The 23,362-nt window shown below is 41.3% G+C and overlaps 2 protein-coding genes across 7 annotated transcripts; both read left to right on the top strand.

The window, feature by feature from the left end:
* Positions 1–774: 774 nt before the first annotated feature.
* LOC144514471 (uncharacterized) lies at positions 775–18,730 on the top strand. 6 transcript variants are annotated; one of them, XM_078245562.1, is made up of 6 exons: positions 775–1,031; positions 15,736–15,894; positions 16,181–16,236; positions 16,899–16,954; positions 17,092–17,451; positions 18,061–18,730. In XM_078245562.1, the coding sequence occupies exons 2-6, from the start codon at positions 15,823–15,825 to the stop codon at positions 18,210–18,212; spliced, it is 696 nt and encodes a 231-aa protein (XP_078101688.1). In that variant the 5' UTR covers positions 775–1,031; positions 15,736–15,822; the 3' UTR covers positions 18,213–18,730. The 6 variants fall into 6 exon arrangements, with proteins under 6 accessions (XP_078101688.1, XP_078101689.1, XP_078101690.1 ...); XM_078245563.1 differs by lacking the exons at positions 775–1,031; positions 15,736–15,894 and adding exons at positions 11,076–11,757; positions 12,687–12,719 and having other exon boundaries at positions 18,058–18,730; XM_078245565.1 differs by lacking the exons at positions 775–1,031; positions 15,736–15,894 and adding an exon at positions 13,463–13,511 and having other exon boundaries at positions 18,058–18,730.
* On the top strand, positions 6,366–10,985 carry LOC144514473 (uncharacterized). Its single transcript, XM_078245568.1, has 5 exons — positions 6,366–6,535; positions 6,832–6,887; positions 7,561–7,616; positions 7,754–8,117; positions 8,328–10,985. Exons 1-4 carry the CDS (start codon positions 6,464–6,466, stop codon positions 8,035–8,037), a joined length of 468 nt encoding a protein of 155 aa, XP_078101694.1. The 5' UTR covers positions 6,366–6,463; the 3' UTR covers positions 8,038–8,117; positions 8,328–10,985.
* Positions 18,731–23,362: the final 4,632 nt, after the last annotated feature.

The raw sequence follows: 23,362 nt of genomic DNA, 5'->3' as shown, positions 1-23,362 counted from the left end.
TTTAAAATAAGTATATATTGATCAGTGGAGATGGTAACTGATGTTATGTTTCTTCCTTCTTCTAGCTTGAAAAAGTGAATTAATCTCAGTAAAATGCAGAATAGTTTCTGAACATGTTGACTCGTGTTGCTGCATTAATATCATCACATTAAGTAGTTCATGTGGGACATTTTAATAGCTACTGTTTTTTTGGACATTTCAGAGGCTTTTTTCCGGACTTTTTTTGTTGTTGCTTATTTTGATGTCTTTGTCACTTTCCCCCAGTGTTTTTGTTGTTTTTTGACATTTGACATTTTTTCCCCAATGTTTGGTCGTTTTTTTTTTTTCAGACGTAGTCTAGTTGTTGTTTTTTGGACATATTTTGATGCTCCTTTTCCTCTGCTGATCATCAGTTATTTTAAAGATAAAGAGGAACTTTTGTTGTTTTTGTTTCCAGGAAGTTAAAGATTAGACTTTGGCTTCACCTGCTGGACTCTTCACCAAACTGCAGCTCTTCTTCATCACTTTCTTCATCATGTGTTTTTTGACGTTTTTGTTGCATTTTTAACATATATATATGTCTCTGTGGCTTTTTTCTCACGTTTTAGTCGCTATTCTTCTCATTATTGACGCCTACACTACCCATAACGGACCTGGGGGGGACTCGGGTTTCTCAGACTCTAGTCCTGCCTTCAGCAGCCGGGGATCCGGTTCCACTTCCTCCCTCGGTGTGTATGACAGTATCATACCAACCCGTTGAGGATACTGCGTTGCAGCGTGTGGGTTGGAGACTGGGAGGACTGGGAGCTTTAACCAGACACTACGAGAGAGAATCTGAGTCTGAATCCATTATTACTGTCTGGACCTTTCAGGATTCTTACTGGGAATACTGGGACTTCACTAAAACAGGTTTTTAGAAGTTTCTGCTTCTCTCACTTCCCAGACTAAAAACAAACTTTACAAAATTTTAGCAAATATTCTAGTCAATTCTAACAGCAAGATGAATATGCTACTACTGAGCCGTTTTCAACAGTCGATTGGATGAGTTTCAGGTAAGTGTGATCTTCTTAGTGAATATTTGATACATGTAGAAAGGGTAAAGCTGCGTGTTTAGACCTCCGTCTCTCCTCTACTCTGCTGCTGCTGTACGGAGCTCAGAGTTGTTGCATGGCTGCAGGCTACATGTTGAGAACTAGTTTCACTTGCTTCAATTAATCGACCAAAGTCAAATGTGGCAATATGTCATTTTATACACCGTTCAGGTTTCTTTTAATTTCTTTTTAATTGCATTGCTACGTACCAAAACGGGCCTGAAAACCAAATGCACAGGGTGGTTCAGTTCTCAGATCATCTGTATTAGAGAAAAGAATCACTTCATCCCAGGTTTAAAGTGAATAAAATGGCCTCGCCAGCCTACTTACTGGAGTCCCACAGCTACACAGATCCTCTACAACTGGACAGTTTGGGCTTTATTATTTGTGCCCCCTTCAAAAAATGCTCTTGAGAAATTTCATGTTTGTTGTGTGTGTCTCCCCCCCCCCTAACTGTTATATCAAACGGACCATAATGGATTATTGCCTACTGCTGTTACTTGTTGATTTCCGGCCTGCTGTTTTTTTAGTTGAGTAGTTAACTCTGGTGTTGATGATGAAGAGCAGCAGGCTCGTCTTGTTAACTGTATCTCAAAACTTCACTTTAACATATTAAGAGGTTTAACTTGAGGAACCTTTGGAGAACTTTCTAACTAAATAAAGTTCATTTAAATCAGGGCTGCCCAATTTGGGGCCCGCGGGCCAACTTTGGCCCGCACCCAATTTTTTTTGGCGCGCACTCTGGTCAGAATTTCATTCTGTCTCAACGTTCTATTAACTCAAAGACTGGCTGCAGTTCACTATCTGGCCACAGATCAACATTGGTTTAGATTGGGCAATAGAGGGGCGCTATTTAGCTTCTGTCAGCGCAGATCTTTATGATGACAAGAGTGAAGAAGAGGGCTGAGGAGAAGCTACAGCTGGTAACTCACGGTCAGGGCATTTTCACACCGACAGCCTTTAGTTTGGTGTGTTCAGCAGTCTGAGCTGATGTCTCCTGTAGTCAGGTGTGTTCAGCAGTCTGAGCTGATGCCTCCTGTAGTCAGGTGTGTTCAGCAGTCTGAGCTGATGTCTCCTGTAGTCAGGTGTGTTCAGCAGTCTGAGCTGATGTCTCCTGTAGTCAGGTGTGTTCAGCAGTCTGAGCTGATGTCTCCTGTAGTCAGGTGTGTTCAGCAGTCTGAGCTGGTGTCTCCTGTAGTCAGGTGTGTTCAGCAATCTGCGATGAAGCAGAGCAGCAAACTGTAGCAGCTTGCAGTGTTTCTATCATAGAAATAGACTGCGGTCAAGCTGCCGTCCGTCACTCGTATCTCCGTGTTCAAACCAGCTGCCGCTAAAGTTAGAGACAGGCGCCGGCAGAGCAGAGCGAAGTCTCGGTGAGCAGAGCAGACGTAACGTCTCTGGCGAAGCAATGTCTGATCATTTTAATGAAATGTGCTGGTTTGACCATGGAGATGCAAGAAATATGCATTAGTCCAGAACACAGGACCTTCTTTTTTGTTTACTTTCTTGCTCCCGCCCCCAGACACATCCGACCAATAAGGAGTTGACGTTCTTGTGTGATTTGTAATGGCGCATTTTGGTACGCTTGGATTTTTCCAGGTGTGAAACCAAACCAAACTGACTGAGGGCAAATCGCTCCAAGTTTACTGTCACCAACTGATTCGGACCAAAGGTAACGAACTACAGGTGTGAAAAACTCTCACCTCCATGACATTCTCACTCTGTCAGTAAGCTGGCTGGAACCTGATATTGAGGGACTTTTGGAAAGCAAAGACAGGCTTCATGTCTCCCACTGATATTCCAACTGATAAACAGTTGTAATGTATGTCGAGGAGCATGTTCTGCCCTGAATTGTTGTAATGATTAATCAAATCTATTTGTATTAATAAATCGTGTTTATTTATTACTTCTGAATATGTATTTTGTTATTCCTTAATATGTGTTCAACTTTATGATTTATGATATGCAAAACATTTCAATTTAAAGGCCCACGACTTGAACGTTTAGTTTTGGCCTGCGGCCCTCCAGCCCGATTCATTTTTGGCCCTTGAAGGGGAAGAATTTGGGCACCCCTGATTGAAATGGTCTTTGCTGACTGTTATGTTTGAATCTACTTTTTCTTTTCTTTGTAAAGACTCACATTCCCAGAGTGATTCAACTTATATTTCAAACGTTCACAGACTCTGGCGAGATGGGACGAGATAGACCTGTCCTGGCAGGTCTTTCTTCAACGATTGTGAGATATGCGGGCCTTTCTCCCTTATCATCTATGTAGCCTGCCAAAAATCTGCAAACGTTTTTAAAACTTTTTACACAAACTTACTCAGAGAGAGTTAATCAACAACAAAGATAATATATGTTATTAGTGCTTCACAGGGTGCTGAAATCCTACCAGTACTAACAGTTTAAAGGAGGTGTTTCTTTGGATCAAGTGGCTTCTTCCCATGTTAACAGGGATCTGGTTTGACTTTGTGTAGTAAAAGTATAGAATGATTTATCGATCAGGTAAAGACTCTGTCTTCAAACTGAGAGAAATCCAATCAACAGTCCAAATGTCCTCCCAGTTCCTCAAAGACTCCTGAACGTCAGCTGAAATAGACTGTGAGGAGGTTTAAGATGAGAGGTAGTCTACTGGTCTGTACATTAAAACATAAAGAAAGGTTTCTATTAAACTTCATTAGATTAGTGGAGAGTCCAGAGTTTCCCATCATGCACTGTGGTTGGTGGAGAGAAACTGGAAACAGTAGCTGACTTCAGTTTAGATGACTCAGAGATTTGTTCTGATATTATGGAAATTTGAGCACATGGGACTGTTTCACTCCTGGCCACGAAATGGCGGGGAGGCAGAGTCATCCAACTCAACCTAAAGCCCGAGACATGCTAACTACACTGTGAGGAGATTTAAGATGAGTGGTGTGTTGTTTGGGGATGAATCATTACAATATATATTCGATTAGTAAATTAACAATTTGGAAAAGTGTTTTGACTGTTTACTTTCACTTTGAAAAAAGATAACAAAACAGCTGCAGCCGCTCCTCCTTAGTGTCCCGAGCTGAGCTGGAGGACAGGTAGGACTACATATCCTGAGTCACACATTTTCAGAGTAGAGAAGCAAACAAATGTCCTTATTGTGATGAAAAAAGAAACTGTGTGTTTCATTGTTATTGTGAGTGTGTGCGCCTGTCACCGTTGTTCTTGCTGAAATAAATATTATTGATAAAATAAAGTTCCTTTAAAAATCAAAATCTCTGTCTCTCTCTCTCTCCCTCTCTCTCTGCCTCTCTCTCTCTCTCTCTCTCTCTCTCTCTCTGTGTGTCTCTCTCCCTCTCACGTGTTTATCTTGTTGTGTAGTTGTTAGTTATTAGTTGGTGGTGGGTTTTGTTCAGGTAGTTTGATGCACCATGAGCAGAGCAGCTGACATGCGATGAGGATTTCCCCACATGTCGTCTGTTCAGTGGAGGAGGCCAGCTATGCTGTCGGGGACGTGGTGGGGTTTGATGGTGTGAAGTTCTCCTCCCGTATGAACAAGGCAGTGGTTATTTTCTTGGATGATGTGGCGAAGGTTGAGACTGTGGTAGAAAGAGGAAATGTTATCCGTGAATGACTCAGACTCGGCAGGTGCGCAACAGTGTGCAGAAACTGCAGAGGTTACAGAGTTAGTTGTACAACAGGAGTGTGGAAATACAACTGTTAATGAAGGAAATGCCCAGTCTACTGAGGCAGCAGAAAATAACAAACAGACAGGGAAAAAGACAGGCAGTGCAAATAAGACAAGCTGCAGTCAGAATATTACAAATGTGGTTGATGATGCTCTGGCTGAAAATGTGTCTGATGAGATAGATGTAACTACAAGATCCAGCAAAAGAAAAAACAGTTCTAACAAAGAGCAGAATGATGCTAAAGCTAAAAAGCTGCTAGAGGGTCTGTGGTGGTGGTGATGATGATGATGAGGAGGAGGAGAAGATTGTGAGTGGACAGCATCCCAGGTAGAGAAGTTAACTCTGTATCCTCTGGATAAGATCAAGAAGTTCCTGCAGGACACTAAAGGGATCAAGGCGGTGAAGACGGAGCAGTTCTTCCCTGATCTGAGAGGGTTTATCAGGTCTGTGGCCTGGCTGAGGAAAGATACAGAAGGGTTCACTATCCAAGAGGTTTACCGCCTCAAGAAACTGGTCACTAAAGTCAGAGCTCAACTCATTGAAGATGATGACTGGGTTTAATATGTTTATTCACATACTTGTTGTGTGTGGTTTTTGTTCTTGCTCTTTTCTTTTTAATGGCAGATTTAAATATTGGGTCTTTAAACATTAATGGAGCAAGAAGTGATGTTAAAAGAGCTTCTCTGTTTAAACTGGTGGAGTTAAAACATCTGGATGTTATCTTTGTGCAGGAGACCCACAGTGATGTGGAGAATGAGAGTGAGTGGAGGAAGCAGTGGCCTGGGGAGGTGATTCTCAGCCATAAAGCCTCTAACAGTGGGGGGGTCGGGGTGCTCTTCTCTAAGGGCTTTCGTCCCTGCTCCTTTAGTGTGGAGGAGATCATGTGTGCCACATTATAAAAATTAAGGTTATGCTTGAAAATGTTCAACTTATTTTTTATAAATGTGTATGCTCCAGTTTCGGCCATTGAACGAATGACATTTTTAAACCTTCTGTGTGATGTCATTCAGGACTGTACTGATGATTTTTTGTTTTTGGGAGGTGATTTTAACTGCACGGAGAATCCCAGTGTAGATTGTAATCACCTGATTACGTCCTCCTCAGTCTGAGCTGGTGTCTCCTGTAGTCAGGTGTGTTCAGCAGTCTGAGCTGGTGTCTCCTGTAGTCAGGTGTGTTCAGCAGTCTGAGCTGATGTCTCCTGTAGTCAGGTGTGTTCAGCAGTCTGAGCTGGTGTCTCCTGTAGTCAGGTGTGTTCAGCAATCTGCGATGAAGCAGAGCAGCAAACTGTAGCAGCTTGCAGTGTTTCTATCATAGAAATAGACTGCGGTCAAGCTGCCGTCCGTCACTCGTATCTCCGTGTTCAAACCAGCTGCCGCTAAAGTTAGAGACAGGCGCCGGCAGAGCAGAGCGAAGTCTCGGTGAGCAGAGCAGACGTAACGTCTCTGGCGAAGCAATGTCTGATCATTTTAATGAAATGTGCTGGTTTGACCATGGAGATGCAAGAAATATGCATTAGTCCAGAACACAGGACCTTCTTTTTGTTTACTTTCTTGCTCCCGCCCCCAGACACATCCGACCAATAAGGAGTTGACGTTCTTGTGCGATTTGTGATGGTGCATTTTGGTACGCTTGGATTTTTCCAGGTGTGACCTGGACCAAACCAAACCAAACTGACCGAGTATTGCGTCCCTAAACTTTCTGTTGATGGCATCAATGTAGTAGACTGATTGGGCTATGATTCCTCCGAAAATCAAATTTTCACAGCAACAAATAAGTAGACTGATGATGGTCAGACCCCGCAAGAAGGTAGGTAGGCTGACCACAGTCTGATACACAGCAGACTATGGTGTAGGTAGATTATTTTCTGAAATATAGTGATGTTATTCTTGTATTAGACCATTATCACTTCATTTTACTCAACATATCACAACTCAGATGTCTCTCAACTCAGACATCAGGGCGTTGCCCCTGATGTCCCCCTGTTGGAAACTTGTTACCACGTGTATTTCTCTTCGTGCTGTGTCTCCCCTCCCTCCCTGTTTGTCATTCCCTGCGTCTCTCATTCCTGCTGGTTTATTCTTTCATGTCTTCTGGTTTTCTAGTGGTTTTTAGTTTTGGTTTGGACCTCCTCCCTGCCTACCTCAGGACACCTTCATGTGTAAGTCTTTTGTTAAAAGAATCCTTTTGTCCCAACAAAATACGCAAAAGAGGAGTGAAGAGTAAGTCATGTAGACTACATGTGTGCTGACTCAGATATAACTAGAAAAGTTGATCTACAGGAGAAGAAATAGATGAAAGCAATACAGAATGTCTGAGAGTCTTACTGCTGAATATTCATTATGTTGTTATATTTGTATTGTAATCTATGTTCACCTTTACATAAATATATTTCCAGCACAAATTCCTTCAGAAGAAGAATAGGGGCATGTATATATTATATATTTAGACCTATAGGCTGCTATAGTCAGACATGTGCACACATAGACATCAAAAGGAGCTTGAGCACCTGCCCTTTTTCTTCCTCAATAGAAAGTGCCCTTTTTTGTGGATGCATGTTTTTTTTATAGATCCTATATATATTACTGTTTGATGATCACATCAAACAGTAATATAATATAGGCTATATTCATATGAACGTTATGATGATCACAGATATATAGCCTATACATCATTTGGCTACACTGTCACAGATTAACAAAGGCATAATTAAAACAACAATCATTGGAGAACGAGCACAAATAAACAGACTGTATATGTCCTCTCTCTGTCCTGTAATAAGTGAACTCTGAGCTCATGTGTTTGTGACTCTTCACCTCTGTCTCCTCTCACAGGGAGAAGATGATCTGCAGCATCCTGCTGCTCATCATCCTGACCTCCTGTGTCTCTGGTTAGTTTACAGCTTCACTTTATTATCCACTAACACTAAACAAAGAATCACTAAAGTGTCCACAGAAACATGTGGAGATGGAGTTTAAAGTTGTCAGTGTGTCTGCTCCTCACTTTCCCTCTCTGTCTCCTCAACAGGAACATTTGTAGTGAATGTGACCCAGACCTCCTATCAGGCAGAGGAGAACCACGACATCACACTGGAGTGGACCTTCACAACCAACCCCCACAGTTCCTCCAACTCTCTGAATATCTTCTGTGAACTGTTAACTGATCTCAAAACCTCAGTCCTGTTTCATCTCCATGAAGGAGTTGAGGTCCCAGAGTCTCAGGATGAACAGTTTGCAGGACGAGTCCAGTTGGGACAAAGACGTCCTCAGAGAAGGACGACTCAGACTTCATGTGTCCAGACTCAGGACTGAAGACTCGGGACTGTACGTGTGTGATGTGCTCACAGATAATGGTTGGGGCAACTTCCGTGAATGCCGTCTTAAAGTCACTGGTAAGTTAGTACCGCTTTGCCAGACCATCCACACGCTGCGGGGCGGAGAGGACAACTTTCTTAAAGGTTACATTCAGCAGCTATTAAGATCAATAAGGACCTGAGAAGAAAAGTACAAACCACAAACCATACACTTCCTTCTCTTATAGTGAAATGCTTTTTCTTCACATGAATTCAATGAAATGAAACCGATGTTTGGTCTCTTTACAGCAGCGAGGGATCGGCCTGAACCTACGACACCAAACACAGGAAGTCGACCACAACCACAGAGTTGGGGAAGCATCAGACTTTACTGTGGACTGGAACTGACAGCAGCAGCAGCTCTACTGACTGTTTATTCAGTCTATGTCTCCTGAGAGAACAAGATTTCTACTGAGACGATAGTTACAGTTCAGCAGGAGGATCAGTGGAAACCGTTTAATCCACAACTTTAACGAGACCAAACTGTTTACATTTTTTAGCACTGAGATACAAAACATACTAGTTTCTCATTGCCTGGCAGGTGAAGTTGCTACACGTGATCCACGTTAAAACTGCTCTGTGCTGGCTGTGCCATTGTTTTCCTATGGGGAGAGCGGTGGAGACACCTCGGGGCGCTTCCCTTGGTGCTCCGCTCAGAATTGCAGCTGAGATCAAAGTTCAACTTATTTCAACTTTGACCTCGTTGCCCCTGACCTTTCAAGGTGCAACCAATCCGTCTACCCGCTCTGAGCTCTGCGCCCTACGCCCTACTTCAAGGTTTTACTGCAGATCATGTGTAGGCGGCTTAAGCCTCACCGATCTCCCGCTCTTCTCACTCACAGTTCAATACATGTGCAAAACAAAACTGAGTTCAACAAATATATGGACCATATAAAGCACAATGAGGTTTCCTAACAAACTAAAACATGTTTGCTTCAGGGGACATATAATAAATCTGTGTTGTTGATGTTTGTATTGACATTTTAACAACTTAGTATTGTACTTGACTCCCATTGTAGCAGTAAGGTTGAGTCAGACTCTTCCCATCTGTTAGTTTGTGTTGTTTCTGTTCTAAATGTTTCTTGATCTTCTGATCTCAAGCTGCAGACTCAACCAAACTACAGCTTTTTATTGTGTTGTGTAATTGAAAAGGTAACTTTGTATTACCGTTTTCATCGTGTTCAAATCAGCCGTTATATTTCTCTGTTATTCTTCACACAGAAGGCCATGTATTAACTGATGAAATATTTTGCATTAATAATCTGTTAAAGTTGATCCAGTTGTGACCAGAACCTGTTGCTGCTGCTGTGGGCCTCTAAAGCCTTTTCACATGTTTCAGAAACATGGACTTAGTTTTATTTAAATGTATTCAACATTAATGCTAGCTGGTAGTTGCTACGCTAGTTGATTCAGGGGTTTATTGAGAATATAATTTATATATCATCTTTATGTAGCTGTTAGCATAACTAAATCTGGAAAAGACTTCTGCTGAGATCAGGTATGGCGTATAGAAGGAGTCTGATTAAAACACTTTCTGTCTCTCTTTAGTGTTTTATATAGTAAAACACTTCCTGGATAAAATGATTGAAAACACAATTATTTTGTGTAATGTTGAATGTTTTTAAAATGAATTCTTTAATTGCTGATAAAACCATCTGTAAGTGAATGTTTTTTTTGTATTTTGTTGCGTATATATTTAATAGTTGAGGCTTTGTTTCCATTTGAAATATATTCATTACATTTGTATTATCGTCATCCTTTGATTTCTTTATTAAAATGATGAAAGAAAAATAAAGGTCTACGTTGTCGTTTTTCTTGACTTTGGTTTTAACCAAAAAGAGTTCAGCAGATATTGTTGTTCAGCAGTTTATCTAGAGGATGTTTTTTAGTGAACTGAGTTCATCTCTACTTGATGATTTTGTGTTTAAGAATTAAAATCTGAATTATGGACGATCTCTTGAGACAGAAAGTGTTTGTTAGAAGTCTGAAGGACACAAAGATCAGATGCTGACAGCAGATTAACTTTGGGCTCACAGAATAAACCAACAGACAGCATGTCGAGCAGTTCAGCTTTTAAATCCTACAAACAAACTGAATCAACATGATCAAAGTGTTTTATTCAGTTTAACTAGATGTTGTCCCTGTCCTCTCCTGTAGACGATCCTGAATAAAGGACTTCTCATTGTTGTTAGCTTTTTCTCCACTAGGTGACACCAACAGCTTGTTAAAATACAGCCGCGTGTTTGAACCTGTTCAACTGTTTTAAATGTTACTAAAGATGTACAAACTCTAGTTTCCTGTCCTAGTGAAGAGATCAGGACAGAGACAACTTAAGACAACATTATGCTGTTATTAATTTACCTTAAAACTATAATTATAGTCTCGTGAACAACTCCTAAAAATATGTCCTGTAGCCTCTGAATAAGTTATAGTGACTTAATGTCATTGTTTATATGTGTAGATGCATTATGTTTTATATTTAATTAACTTTTTCATATATCATTTGAATGATTGATGTATTCCTGTATTTCTCTCTGTCCCAACGTGTCAATACAGAATTATAAATAAAAAAAACTAAAGCTGTGTTGCCATCTGGACGCAACACGGTCATAGCATCTCAGTGATATCTTACTCTGCTGAGTCTAAACACATTTGGTTCCTTGCTATATTTGGCAGTGAAGTACTATTGTGGTTTTAAACAATAAAGAGGTATTTAGTGTGTAGATGTTTTGATAATGTGACATCTGGTTACATTTTGGTTAATGCTGAAATATGTATTGACACGTTTCTGTCTTTCTGACCTTCAGGTTACGGACACGAAGGCAGAGGTAACACACAGTACAGTTTATGTTTGGACATTTTGTGTTGCTATGGACTTAAGGTTCATTAAAAGTTATTTAGTCAGTACATTGCTGTAGTTATTGTATACATTTGTGGTGAAGGGTTAACGTAACTTTATATTTGGCGGGGACGTTTGCGAGTAAAGTTAAAGTAAAAGGTTGGTAACATTTTCAAATATAACGTTACACTTGTTAATATATATTTTTAAATGGTCTTTACACTCCAACAGCTACAAATAACATATTGTCTTTGGAAAAAGAGTTAAAAAGATCCATCATGCTGCATGATTTAAGAACAATAACATTAAAAAAAGTTAGCAATGATTGCTTTTTTAAAACCAAAATACACAATATTGATTGATGATGATAATCATCGACATTGGAAGTTTACAAAGAGTGAATGAAGTCAGCAGTGTCATGGCCTTGACTCAGTGAAACTATCGCCTCACTCTGGCCTTTCTACGTAAATAAAAACAAATATTATGAGTCACTGTATAAAAACTATGAATTATTAGAGTGCAAATCCAACTTAATTGACTGAACTCATATTTGTAACAGAATAAGCTTTTTGTGTGTTGTTTCGGGATGAATCATTACAATATATATTCGATTAGTAAATTAACAATTTGGAAAAGTGTTTTGACTGTTTACTTTCACTTTGAAAAAAGATAACAAAAACAGCTGCAGCCGCTCCTCCTTAGTGTCCCGAGCTGAGCTGGAGGACAGGTAGGACTACATATCCTGAGTCACACATTTTCAGAGTAGAGAAGCAGTTCGTCCTTCTATCTCATAACTCAGGAGACCCAAAACATCTCGCTGCTCGCGCTTCTTCAAAACAAGTAAGTATAAAACATATTTCATGATTCACAGTTTGTTTTTATTGTGTACATCAACTGTGGGACATTTACTGATATTTAGACAGACAAACATGTTCATTTACTCTCAGATTAGAAAATGATTCAAACTAATTGGTCCAAGTTTTATATTTGTATTATTATCTATTATTATAAAAGTTCCTCCAGGATTTGATCTTCAGACATATTGTGATCTTCAGTTGATAAATGACAGGACAAAGTGTTGTTTTAAACTTAGTTTTAGGCTTTTTCTCGATGTTGGTTTGGATGATCAGTTACATTTTATTTAGTTAATTAAAATATATATTATATAAATATATGAGTTTGTCCCCATAAAATAATCCCCCAAACAGCTGTCAATATCAAACAAAATAACATGTCATTGATCATTGTATATTAACTATTAGCAATGACCCAACCATCAGAGATGAACCATCAAAAGTAGTTTCTAACTATTACATCCCGTGTTGCGATAAAGTCAATAAATCAATTAATCGCACAATAAAAATAATCAGCTAGATAATTTTTCTGGCCGCGATAATTTCCATTTGCACGCTTGTTTGTTTTCCTTGTCTCTCTCTCTCTCTCTCTCTCTCTCTCTCTCTCTCTCTCTCTCTCTGTCTCTCTCTCTCTCTCTCTCTCTCTCTCTCTGTCTCTCTCTCTCTCTCTCTCTCTCTCTCTCTCTCTCTCTCTGTCTCTCTCTCTCTCTGTCTCTCTCTCTCTCTCTCTCTCTCTCTCTCTGTCTCTCTCTCTCTCTCTCTCTCTCTCTCTCTCTCTCTCTCTCTCTCTCTCTCTCTCTCTCTCTCTCTCTCTCTCTGTCTCTCTCTCTCTGTCCCTCCCTCTCTCTCTGTCCCTCTCTCTCTGTCTCTCTCTCTCTCTGTCCCTCCCTCTCTCTCTCTCTCTCTCTCTCTCAGCGGATGTGAGTGCTGAGTGAGTCTACGGAGCGTGTGAGTTTCTATCTCTGTTTTTCTGTTTATTTGTGCTTTTGTACGTGTTTATCTTGTTGTGTAGTTGTTAGTTATTAGTTGGTGGTGGGTTTTGTTCAGGTAGTTTGGTTGTCAGCCGGGCATTATGCCCGTGTTTGGCGTGCACCATGCGGTGCTAGAGAAGCTGACACCGGACCCCTTCCCCGCTGGGTGGGGCGGTTCGGCCGACCGGGCCGCAGAGTCGCCTCCGGGGGGCTCAGACTGACCAAAACTGAACAATGCTGCTGCTTTGGCAGCTGTTCTGGGTGTGAGATCAGTCAGAACAATCTCAAAACTGTTGGACCACTGGAAGTACTATCTGTCTGGACATGAATCCATCATGTTGGAGGAATATAATGTTGGTCTGATTACACCTCAATGTGACGATTCCTTCCCTGGTTTATGTGTCCGTCCCTGTCTTGATAATTATGTTGGTTGTTTTTTGGATGTAAAGCACTGCACTTTAGACCTGAAAGAGGCAAAAGGAAATGCCTTTTATAAAATGATGGTCTTTCCTTGTCTCTCTCCCTCTCTCTCTCTCTCTCTCTCTCTCTCTCTCTCTCTCTCTCTCTGTGTGTCTCTCTCTCTCTCTCTCTCTCTCTCTCTCTCTCTGTCTCTCTCTCTCTCTCTCTCTCTCTCTCTCTCTGTGTCTCTCTCTCTCTCTCTCTCTCTCTCTCTCTCTCTCTCTCTCTCTCTCTCTCTCTCTCTCTGTCTCTCTCTCTCTCTCTGTCTCTCTCAGCGGATGTGTGAGTGCTGAGTGAGTCTACGGAGCGTGTGAGTTTCTATCTCTGTTTTTCTGTTTATTTGTGGTTTTGTACGTGTTCATCTTGTTGTGTAGTTGTTAGTTATTAGTTGGTGGTGGGTTTTGTTCAGGTAGTTTGGTGCACCATGCGGTGCTAGAGAAGCTGACATGCGGTGAGGATTTCCCCACATGTCGTCTGTTCAGTGGAGGAGGCCAGCTATGCTGTCGGGGACGTGGTGGGGTTTGATGGTGTGAAGTCCTCCTCCCGTATGAACAAGGAAGTGGTTATTTTCTTAGATGATGTGGCGAAGGTTGAGACTGTGGTAGAAAGAGGAATTGTTATCCGTGACTGACTCAGACTCGGCAGGTGCGCAACAGTGTGCAGAAACTGCAGAGGTTACAGAGTTAGTTGTACAACAGGAGTGTGGAAATACAACTGTTAATGAAGGAAATGCCCAGTCTACTGAGGCAGCAGAAAATAACAGACAGACAGGGAAAAAGACAGGCAGTGCAAATAAGACAAGCTGCAGTCAGAATATTACAAATGTGGTTGATGATGCTCTGGCTGAAAATGTGTCTGATGAGATGGATGTAACTACAAGATCCAGCAAAAGAAAAAACAGTTCTAACAAAGAGCAGAATGATGCTAAAGCTAAAAAGCTGCTAGAGGGTCTGTGTGGTGGTGGTAATGATGATGATGAGGAGGAGGAGGAAGATTGTGAGTGGACAGCATCCCAGGTAGAGAAGTTAACTCTGTATCCTCTGGATAAGATCAAGAAGTTCCTGCAGGACACTAAAGGGATCAAGGCGGTGAAGACGGAGCAGTTCTTCCCTGATCTGAGAGGGTTTATCAGGTCTGTGGCCTGGCTGAGGAAAGATACAGAAGGGTTCACTATCCAAGAGGTTTACCGCCTCAAGAAACTGGTCACTAAAGTCAGAGCTCAACTCATTGAAGATGATGACTGGGTTTAATATGTTTCTTCACATACTTGTTGTGTGTGTTTTTGTTCTTGCTCTTTTCTTTTTAATGGCAGATTTAAATATTGGGTCTTTAAACATTAATGGAGCAAGAAGTGATGTTAAAAGAGCTTCTCTGTTTAAACTGGTGGAGTTAAAACATCTGGATGTTATCTTTGTGCAGGAGACCCACAGTGATGTGGAGAATGAGAGTGAGTGGAGGAAGCAGTGGCCGGGGGAGGTGATTCTCAGCCATAAAGCCTCTAACAGTGGGGGGGGTCGGGGTGCTCTTCTCTAAGGGCTTTCGTCCCTGCTCCTTTAGTGTGGAGGAGATCATGTGTGGCCACATTATAAAAATTAATGTTGTGCTTGAAAATGTTCAACTTATTTTTATAAATGTGTATTCTCCAGTTTCGGCCATTGAACGAATGACATTTTTAAACCTTCTGTGTGATGTCATTCAGGACTGTACTGATGATTTTTTGTTTTTGGGAGGTGATTTTAACTGCACGGAGAATCCCAGTGTAGATCGTAATCACCTGATTACGTCCTCCTCAGTCTGAGCTGATGTCTCCTGTAGTCAGGTGTGTTCAGCAGTCAGCAGTCTGAGCTGGTGTCTCCTGTAGTCAGGTGTGTTCAGCAGTCTGAGCTGATGTCTCCTGTAGTCAGGTGTGTTCAGCAGTCTGAGCCGATGTCTCCTGTAGTCAGGTGTGTTCAGCAGTCTGAGCCGATGTCTCCTGTAGTCAGGTGTGTTCAGCAGTCTGAGCTGATGTCTCCTGTAGTCAGGTGTGTTCAGCAGTCTGAGCTGATGTCTCCTGTAGTCAGGTGTGTTCAGCAGTCTGAGCTGGTGTCTCCTGTAGTCAGGTGTGTTCAGCAGTCTGAGCTGGTGTCTCCTGTAGTCAGGTGTGTTCAGCAATCTGCGATGAAGCAGAGCAGCAAACTGTAGCAGCTTGCAGTGTTTCTATCATAGAAATAGACTGCGGTCAAGCTGCCGTCCGTCACTCGTATCTCCGTGTTCAAACCAGCTGCCGCTAAAGTTAGAGACAGGCGCCGGCAGAGCAGAGCGAAGTCTCGGTGAGCAGAGCAGACGTAACGTCTCTGGCGAAGCAATGTCTGATCATTTTAATGAAATGTGCTGGTTTGACCATGGAGATGCAAGAAATATGCATTAGTCCAGAACACAGGACCTTCTTTTTGTTTACTTTCTTGCTCCCGCCCCCAGACACATCCGACCAATAAGGAGTTGACGTTCTTGTGTGATTTGTAATGGCGCATTTTGGTACGCTTGGATTTTTCCAGGTGTGAAACCAAACCAAACCAAACTGACCGAGTATTGCGTCCCTAAACTTTCTGTTGATGGCATCAATGTAGTAGACTGATTGGGCTATGATTCCTCCGAAAATCAAATTTTCACAGCAACAAATAAGTAGACTGATGATGGTCAGACCCCGCAAGAAGGTAGGTAGGCTGACCACAGTCTGATACACAGCAGACTATGGTGTAGGTAGATTATTTTCTGAAATATAGTGATGTTATTCTTGTATTAGACCATTATCACTTCATTTTACTCAACATATCACAACTCAGATGTCTCTCAACTCAGACATCAGGGTGTTGCCCCCTGTTGGAAACTTGTTACTACGTGTATTTCTCTTCGTGCTGTGTCTCCCCTCCCTCCCTGTTTGTCATTCCCTGCGTCTCTCATTCCTGCTGGTTTATTCTTTCATGTCTTCTGGTTTTCTAGTGGTTTTTAGTTTTGGTTTGGACCTCCTCCCTGCCTACCTCAGGACACCTTCATGTGTAAGTCTTTTGTTAAAAGAATCCTTTTGTCCCAACAAAATCCGCAAAAGAGGAGTGAAGAGTAAGTCATGTAGACTACATGTGTGCTGACTCAGATATAACTAGAAAAGTTGATCTACAGGAGAAGAAATAGATGAAAGCAATACAGAATGTCTGAGAGTCTTACTGCTGAATATTCATTATGTTGTTATATTTGTATTGTAATCTATGTTCACCTTTACATAAATATATTTCCAGCACAAATTCCTTCAGAAGAAGAATAGGGGCATGTATATATTATATATTTAGACCTATAGGCTGCTATAGTCAGACATGTGCACACATAGACATCAAAAGGAGCTTGAGCACCTGCCCTTTTTCTTCCTCAATAGAAAGTGCCCTTTTTTGTGGATGCATGTTTTTTTTATAGATCCTATATATATTACTGTTTGATGATCACATCAAACAGTAATATAATATAGGCTATATTCATATGAACGTTATGATGATCACAGATATATAGCCTATACATGATTTGGCTACACTGTCACAGATTAACAAAGGCATAATTAAAACAACAATCATTGGAGAACGAGCACAAATAAACAGACTGTATATGTCCTCTCTCTGTCCTGTAATAAGTGAACTCTGAGCTGACTCTTCACCTCTGTCTCCTCTCACAGGGAGAAGATGATCTGCAGCATCCTGCTGCTCATCATCCTGACCTCCTGTGTCTCTGGTTAGTTTACAGCTTCACTTTATTATCCACTAACACTAAACAAAGAATCACTAAAGTGTCCACAGAAACATGTGGAGATGGAGTTTAAAGTTGTCAGTGTGTCTGCTCCTCACTTTCCCTCTCTGTCTCCTCAACAGGAACATTTGTAGTGAATGTGACCCAGACCTCCTATCAGGCAGAGGAGAACCACGACATCACACTGGAGTGGACCTTCACAACCAACCCTCACAGTTCCTCCAACTCTCTGAATATCTTCTGTGAACTGTTAACTGATCTCAGTCCCCCAGTCCTGTTTCATCTCCATGAAGGAGTTGAGGTCCCAGAGTCTCAGGATGAACAGTTTGCAGGACGAGTCCAGTGGGACAAAGACGTCCTCAGAGAAAGACGACTCAGACTTCATGTGTCCAGACTCAGGACTCAAGACTCGGGACTGTACCTGTGTGACGTGCTCACAGATTATGGGAGTAACTCTGGTAGATGTCGGCTCAATGTCACTGGTAAGTTGATTCATTATAAAAAATGTAGCTCAGATCAAGCAATCTGATTGGTTCATAGCCATGATATAATAACCACATACAAGGACTATAATCGGACTCCTTTGCACATTAAGTATCACTCCCCGTCTGAGAAAAATCTAAGTTAGTTAGTTTGTTATTGTTTGCCTTTCTTTAGCGTTAAGCAAAAGAAAGTGTGTGCTAGCTGCTAGTGAAGGCTAACGTTACCTGCGCTGCCTTCCATAGAAACAGCCTCAGTATGTGTGAGGCGGGCAGCCAGCCCAGGAGAGCTTAGATTTTATTGTGAACAGGATTTTTTTTTATAAAAAATCTATTTAAATTGAAGTGCGTCTAACTTTCATAATGCCATACTTGATGACTGTTTTATAAAAGCAATAGGTCACTTCAGGCTCTGATATGTTGTGATTATATAACAGCTAAGAGGGGTTGTTGTCGGGCCAACAACGCCCCAATTCAGCAGCTTTTTAGATAAATAAGAACCTGAGAGAAAAAGTACTGTGGAAATCCACGATCCTTACACTTCCTTCTCTTTTAGTGAAATGTTTTTCCTTCACATGAATGAAACAGATGTGTTTGGTCTCTTTACAGCAGCGAGGGATCGGCCTGAACCTGAGACACCAAACACAACAAGTCCACCACGACCAGAGAGTCGGGGAAGGATCGGTCCTCTACTGTGGACTGGGACTGACAGTAGCAGCTCTGCTGGCTGGTTGTTTCTCTATTTTCAGACACTTGCTGTTTAGAAATGAAGATTTCTACTCAGAGAAAAGTTACAGTTCACAAATTGCATCAGCAGAAACTTTATTCAGACAAAACTGTTAGAATTCAATTTTATACCACAGAGACAGAAAATACTAGTTTCTCACAAACTGAAAGTTGATTGAAAGACATTCTCTTTATATTCTTCAGTAAGTGAACTTGAATCATATAACACAACTGATTAATAATGGAGGAAATATGTTCCTGTTTATTATTTTGGTCAAACTGTCACTTATCAGACAGATCTGAAATGTGCTGTGTTCACTTTATGGAAATATCTCATATACGACGCAGGCTATAGCTAATATGTGCAATATTTTCAATGTAAATCTCTATGAGATCAGTTTTCATAAGAAAACATATTCAATTGTTACATCCTGTCTATCATGTAGCTGACTCCTGCAGGATGTAATGAAGCCTTCATGTTAACTGAAGATCCTTCAGATCTGCATCAAACTGTAGCGGCACACAGGAAGAATAATAATAAAATAAATGAAAATGACCACAGTTTATGTTTTTCATCAGGTAGTGTTTCAGTTCTACGTCGATTGAGACTAAATGTAAAGACAGACTTTTTTTACCTTCAATGTAAAATATTTGTAATCCAGAAGAGTCAGAGAAAAATAATGTTGCTGCTGAAACATCTGAGATATGATTTAGTGTTTTACTACAACAGAAAAGGAAATGAAGTGAATCATATTTTTTGAAAAACTTTGTTCTTTTTGACGATTATTTTCCGGACGTTTTTCCCCCCAATTTCTTGTCGTTTTTTTTCAGACGTAGTCTAGTTGTTGTTTTTGGACATATTTTGATGCTCCTTTTCCTCTGCTGATCATCAGTTATTTTACAGATAAAGAGGAACTTTTGTTGTTTTTGTTTCCAGGAAGTTAAAGATTAGACTTTTGGCTTCACCTGCTGGACTCTTCACTAAACTGCAGCTCTTCTTCATCACTTTCTTCATCAGGTCTTTTTTTGACGTTTTTGTTGCTTCTTAAACGTATATCAGTCGCCTTTTCTATGCTATTCTTCTCATTATTGACGCCTACACTACCCATAACGGACCTGGGGAGGAGTCGGGTTTCTCAGACATTAGTCCTGCCTTCAGCAGCCAGGGATCCGGTTCCAGTTCCTCCCTCGGTGTGTGACAGTATCATACCAACCCGTTGATGATGCTGCGTTGCAGCGTGTAGTCTGCTACTGGGAGGACTGGGAGCTTTAACCAGACACTACGAGAGAGAATCTGAGTCTGAATCCATTATTACTGTCTGGACCTTTCAGGATTCTTACTGGGAATACTGGGACTTCACTAAAACAGGTTTTTAGAAGTTTCTGCTTCTCTCACTTCCCAGACTAAAAACAAACTTTACAAAATTTTAGCAAATATTCTAGTCAATTCTAACAGCAAGATGAATATGCTACTACTGAGCCGTTTTCAACAGTCGATTGGATGAGTTTCAGGTAAGTGTGATCTTCTTAGTGAATATTTGATACATGTAGAAAGGGTAAAGCTGCGTGTTTAGACCTCCGTCTCTCCTCTACTCTGCTGCTGCTGTACGGAGCTCAGAGTTGTTGCATGTTTAGTTTTTATAGAAACCAAACCCAATTGTAATACATTGATGCCGTCAACAGAAAGTTTAGGGACGCAATACTAATGATTTAGTTTGAAGTTCAGACTCTGAAGCAGACCTGTGCGTCTCTTAGTGTCCACTCTCGCTGTAAAACAGAGATGAGCAGCGCTCCTTCCTGGTCTGTTCCGCTTCTGCTGTGGGAATGCTGCGGCAGATGTGTCGCCTTTTTGTTCCATGTTTATGATTATTTATTTCTGTTTTCCACCGCCGATGTGGAACAGCGTACAACCACTTCCTAAACTTTCTCTCATTCAGAGACCAGAGTCTCAAACAGGGCTCTGAGTCTGTCAGAAGGTCTGAGATCTACCGTATCAGCAGAGCAACGATGCACAGCAGACTATGGTGTAGGTAGATTATTTTCTGAAATATAGTGATGTTATTCTTGTATTAGACCATTATCACTTCATTTTACTCAACATATCACAACTCCTCCAAATCTCAGAACACAGATGGGATGAGTTATATTTTGAATGTGCACAAAGTTTTGAACATGCTTTTAGGCTTCTTCCTGCTTTGTGTTTTCCCACCTTTGTGATTATCTGCCCCCCCCTCGTTACCACGTGTATTTCTCTTCGTGCTGTGTCTCCCCTCCCTCCCTGTTTGTCATTCCCTGCGTCTCTCATTCCTGCTGGTTTATTCTTTCATGTCTTCTGGTTTTCTAGTGGTTTTTAGTTTTGGTTTGGACCTCCTCCCTGCCTACCTCAGGACACCTTCATGTGTAAGTCTTTTGTTAAAAGAATCCTTTTGTCCCAACAAAATACGCAAAAGAGGAGTGAAGAGTAAGTCATGTAGACTACATGTGTGCTGACTCAGATATAACTAGAAAAGTTGATCTACAGGAGAAGAAATAGATGAAAGCAATACAGAATGTCTGAGAGTCTTACTGCTGAATATTCATTATGTTGTTATATTTGTATTGTAATCTATGTTCACCTTTACATAAATATATTTCCAGCACAAATTCCTTCAGAAGAAGAATAGGGGCATGTATATATTATATATTTAGACCTATAGGCTGCTATAGTCAGACATGTGCACACATAGACATCAAAAGGAGCTTGAGCACCTGCCCTTTTTCTTCCTCAATAGAAAGTGCCCTTTTTTGTGGATGCATGTTTTTTTTATAGATCCTATATATATTACTGTTTGATGATCACATCAAACAGTAATATAATATAGGCTATATGCATATGAACCTTATGATGATCACATCAGGTCAGGCCTATTTTCCTTTCGTAGCTCCAATCTCTGAGTCTGATGTCACGTCATGTCACATTGTCAACATGGTACATGGATACATGAAGCAGAACATAGTGGGTCATACAGTATGTCTAATGCTTTTTGAAAACTTAAGGCTTTCTTCTTCATAAAACGTGTCGGACATCATCACATTTTCATATACATTTTTATTCATTTACATTAGTAAGCTACAGCACAGCGTCTTTCAAAACATGACATGCGCGAAAGAGGGAAAAAAATGAATGCGTCATTGTACCCAGCACTTCTGAAAATGTACTTCTGAATGCGTCTCTGTCCCCAGCACATTTCAAATCAAAGTGACGCCCGTGCTCAAGTCCTAGAAAACACCCCTCCAGGTGTTAAATGTGAATATTGTAGAAATGTTTCAGTGTTGTCTCGGACAACACTGTGTTCTCGTTTGAACACTTTAGTGTTTGTTGATCCAGATAATAAAAAGATGTATTTATGACAGTGATTCATCTGCTGCTGTTATAGCCTATATATTATATATTTAGACCTATAGGCTGCCATAATCAGGCACGTGCACACATAGACATGAAAAGGGACTTGAGCACCTGCACTTTTTCTTCCTCAAGAGAAACAAAGGCCTAGTTTGGAATGATAACAGGGATCCTGTTAAAGACTGTTGGAAAAGGTTAAACTACAGCTTTTAGTCCCCGCCCCTCTACTTTATCTTCACAGTCCATCTCAGATCCCTCGTTCTTCCTCAGTTGAAAAACTCCAATATCTGGCGCCATCTTGTGACAGAAATACATCACTGTAGCTGCTTATTGTCAGTCCTCTGATCAGTCATGTGTAATAAGTAACACAGAGGAAGAAGTATAAACAGACTGTATATGTTCTCACTCTGTCCTGTAATAAGTGAACTCTGAGCTCATGTGTTTGTGACTCTTCCCCTCTTGGTGATGTTTTCTGTTCTGCTGAGGCAATGAGAGGTGTAAATGTCCATCAGGGAGGGGAGAGGGCAGTCGATGATCCTCTGTGCTGCCTTTACTACTATCTGAAGCCTCTCCCTGTCTGCCAGGGTGCAGCTGCCATACCATACTGTGATACAGTACGTCAACAGGTGATGGACGCACGGTAGAAGGTCAGCAGCAGGTTGGAGTCCAGGTTGTGCTTCCTGAGGACCCTCAGGAAGTGTAGCCGCTGTTGAGTCTTCTTCATGACCGCTGTGATGTTGTCTGTACAGGAGATGTCAGCGGAGATAAGGACGCCGAGAAACTGGAAGTTGTGGACCCTCTCCACACACTCGCCGTTGATGTACAGGGGGACTAGGTCGGTGCTGTTCTTCCTGAAGTCGACAATGATCTCCTTTGTTTTCTTGGTGTTCAGAGCAAGGTTGTTCTCTGAACGTCAGCTGAAAATAGACTGTGAGGAGGTTTAACATGAGAGGTAGTCTACTGCGTGTTCTGTACATTAAAATAAAGAAAAGTTTCTATTAAACTTAATTAGATTAGTGGAGAGTCCAGAGTTTCCCATCATGCACTGTGGTCGTTGGAGAGAAGCTGGAAACGGTAGCTGTCTCCAGTTTTGATGACCCAGAGATTTGTTATGAGAATATGGGAATTTGACGGGAACTGAGTTGGGTCGCAAGGTACTGAGTAGTCAGTCATGAATGTGTTGCTTCACTTCTGGCCACGGCTTGGCGGAGGAGGCGTATGGTGCTAAAACAGTCCCATAAGTATTTGCAACTTGTAAAACACAATGCACAAATGAATGCACAGTGATTTGTATCCGCAAATGGATATCACTAGCTTTACAACTGGGCCCAGCCTGATCAATCAATCAATCAATTCCAGCCTGAAGTCTGGAAGGCATAGACATCACCAGACGCTGGGTTTCATCCCTGGTGATGCTCTGCCAGGCCTCTACTGCAAAGGTCTTCAGTTCCTGCTTGTTCTTGGGGCATTTTCCCTTCAGTTTTGTCTTCAGCAAGTGAAATGCATGCTCAATCGGATTCAGGTCAGGTGATTGAATTGGCCATTGCATAACATTCCACTTCTTTCCCTTAAAAAACTCTTTGGTTGCTTTCGCAGTATGCTTCGGGTCATTGTCCATCTGCACTGTGAAGCGCCGTCCAGTGACTTCTGAAGCATTTGGCTGAATATGAGCAGATAATATTGCCCGAAACACTTCAGAATTCATCCTGCTGCTTTTGTCAGCAGTCACATCATCAATAAATACAAGAGAACCAGTTCCATTGGCAGCCATACATGCCCACGCCATGACACTACCACCACCATACT

Source organism: Sander vitreus, unplaced genomic scaffold (assembly GCF_031162955.1).
Source record: "Sander vitreus isolate 19-12246 unplaced genomic scaffold, sanVit1 ctg593_0, whole genome shotgun sequence".
Classification (NCBI taxonomy): Eukaryota; Metazoa; Chordata; class Actinopteri; order Perciformes; family Percidae; genus Sander; species Sander vitreus.
The sequence above is the reverse complement of the archived record's forward strand: the minus strand, read 5'-3'. Positions and strand labels throughout refer to the sequence as shown.

Excerpts from the sequence above, each read along its gene's own strand:
- LOC144514473 (XM_078245568.1), top strand. The coding sequence starts at position 6,464 with ATGATTCCTCCGAAAATCAAATTTTCACAGCAACAAATAAGTAGACTG. Across the intron at positions 6,888-7,560 it reads ACCTCAGGACACCTTCATGT|GGAGAAGATGATCTGCAGCA; the intron begins GTAAGTCTTTTG and ends CTCCTCTCACAG. Across the intron at positions 7,617-7,753 it reads CCTGACCTCCTGTGTCTCTG|GAACATTTGTAGTGAATGTG; the intron begins GTTAGTTTACAG and ends TCTCCTCAACAG.
- LOC144514471 (XM_078245561.1), top strand. The coding sequence starts at position 15,823 with ATGATTCCTCCGAAAATCAAATTTTCACAGCAACAAATAAGTAGACTG. Across the intron at positions 15,895-16,180 it reads TGGTCAGACCCCGCAAGAAG|TGGTTTTTAGTTTTGGTTTG; the intron begins GTAGGTAGGCTG and ends CTGGTTTTCTAG. Across the intron at positions 16,955-17,091 it reads CCTGACCTCCTGTGTCTCTG|GAACATTTGTAGTGAATGTG; the intron begins GTTAGTTTACAG and ends TCTCCTCAACAG.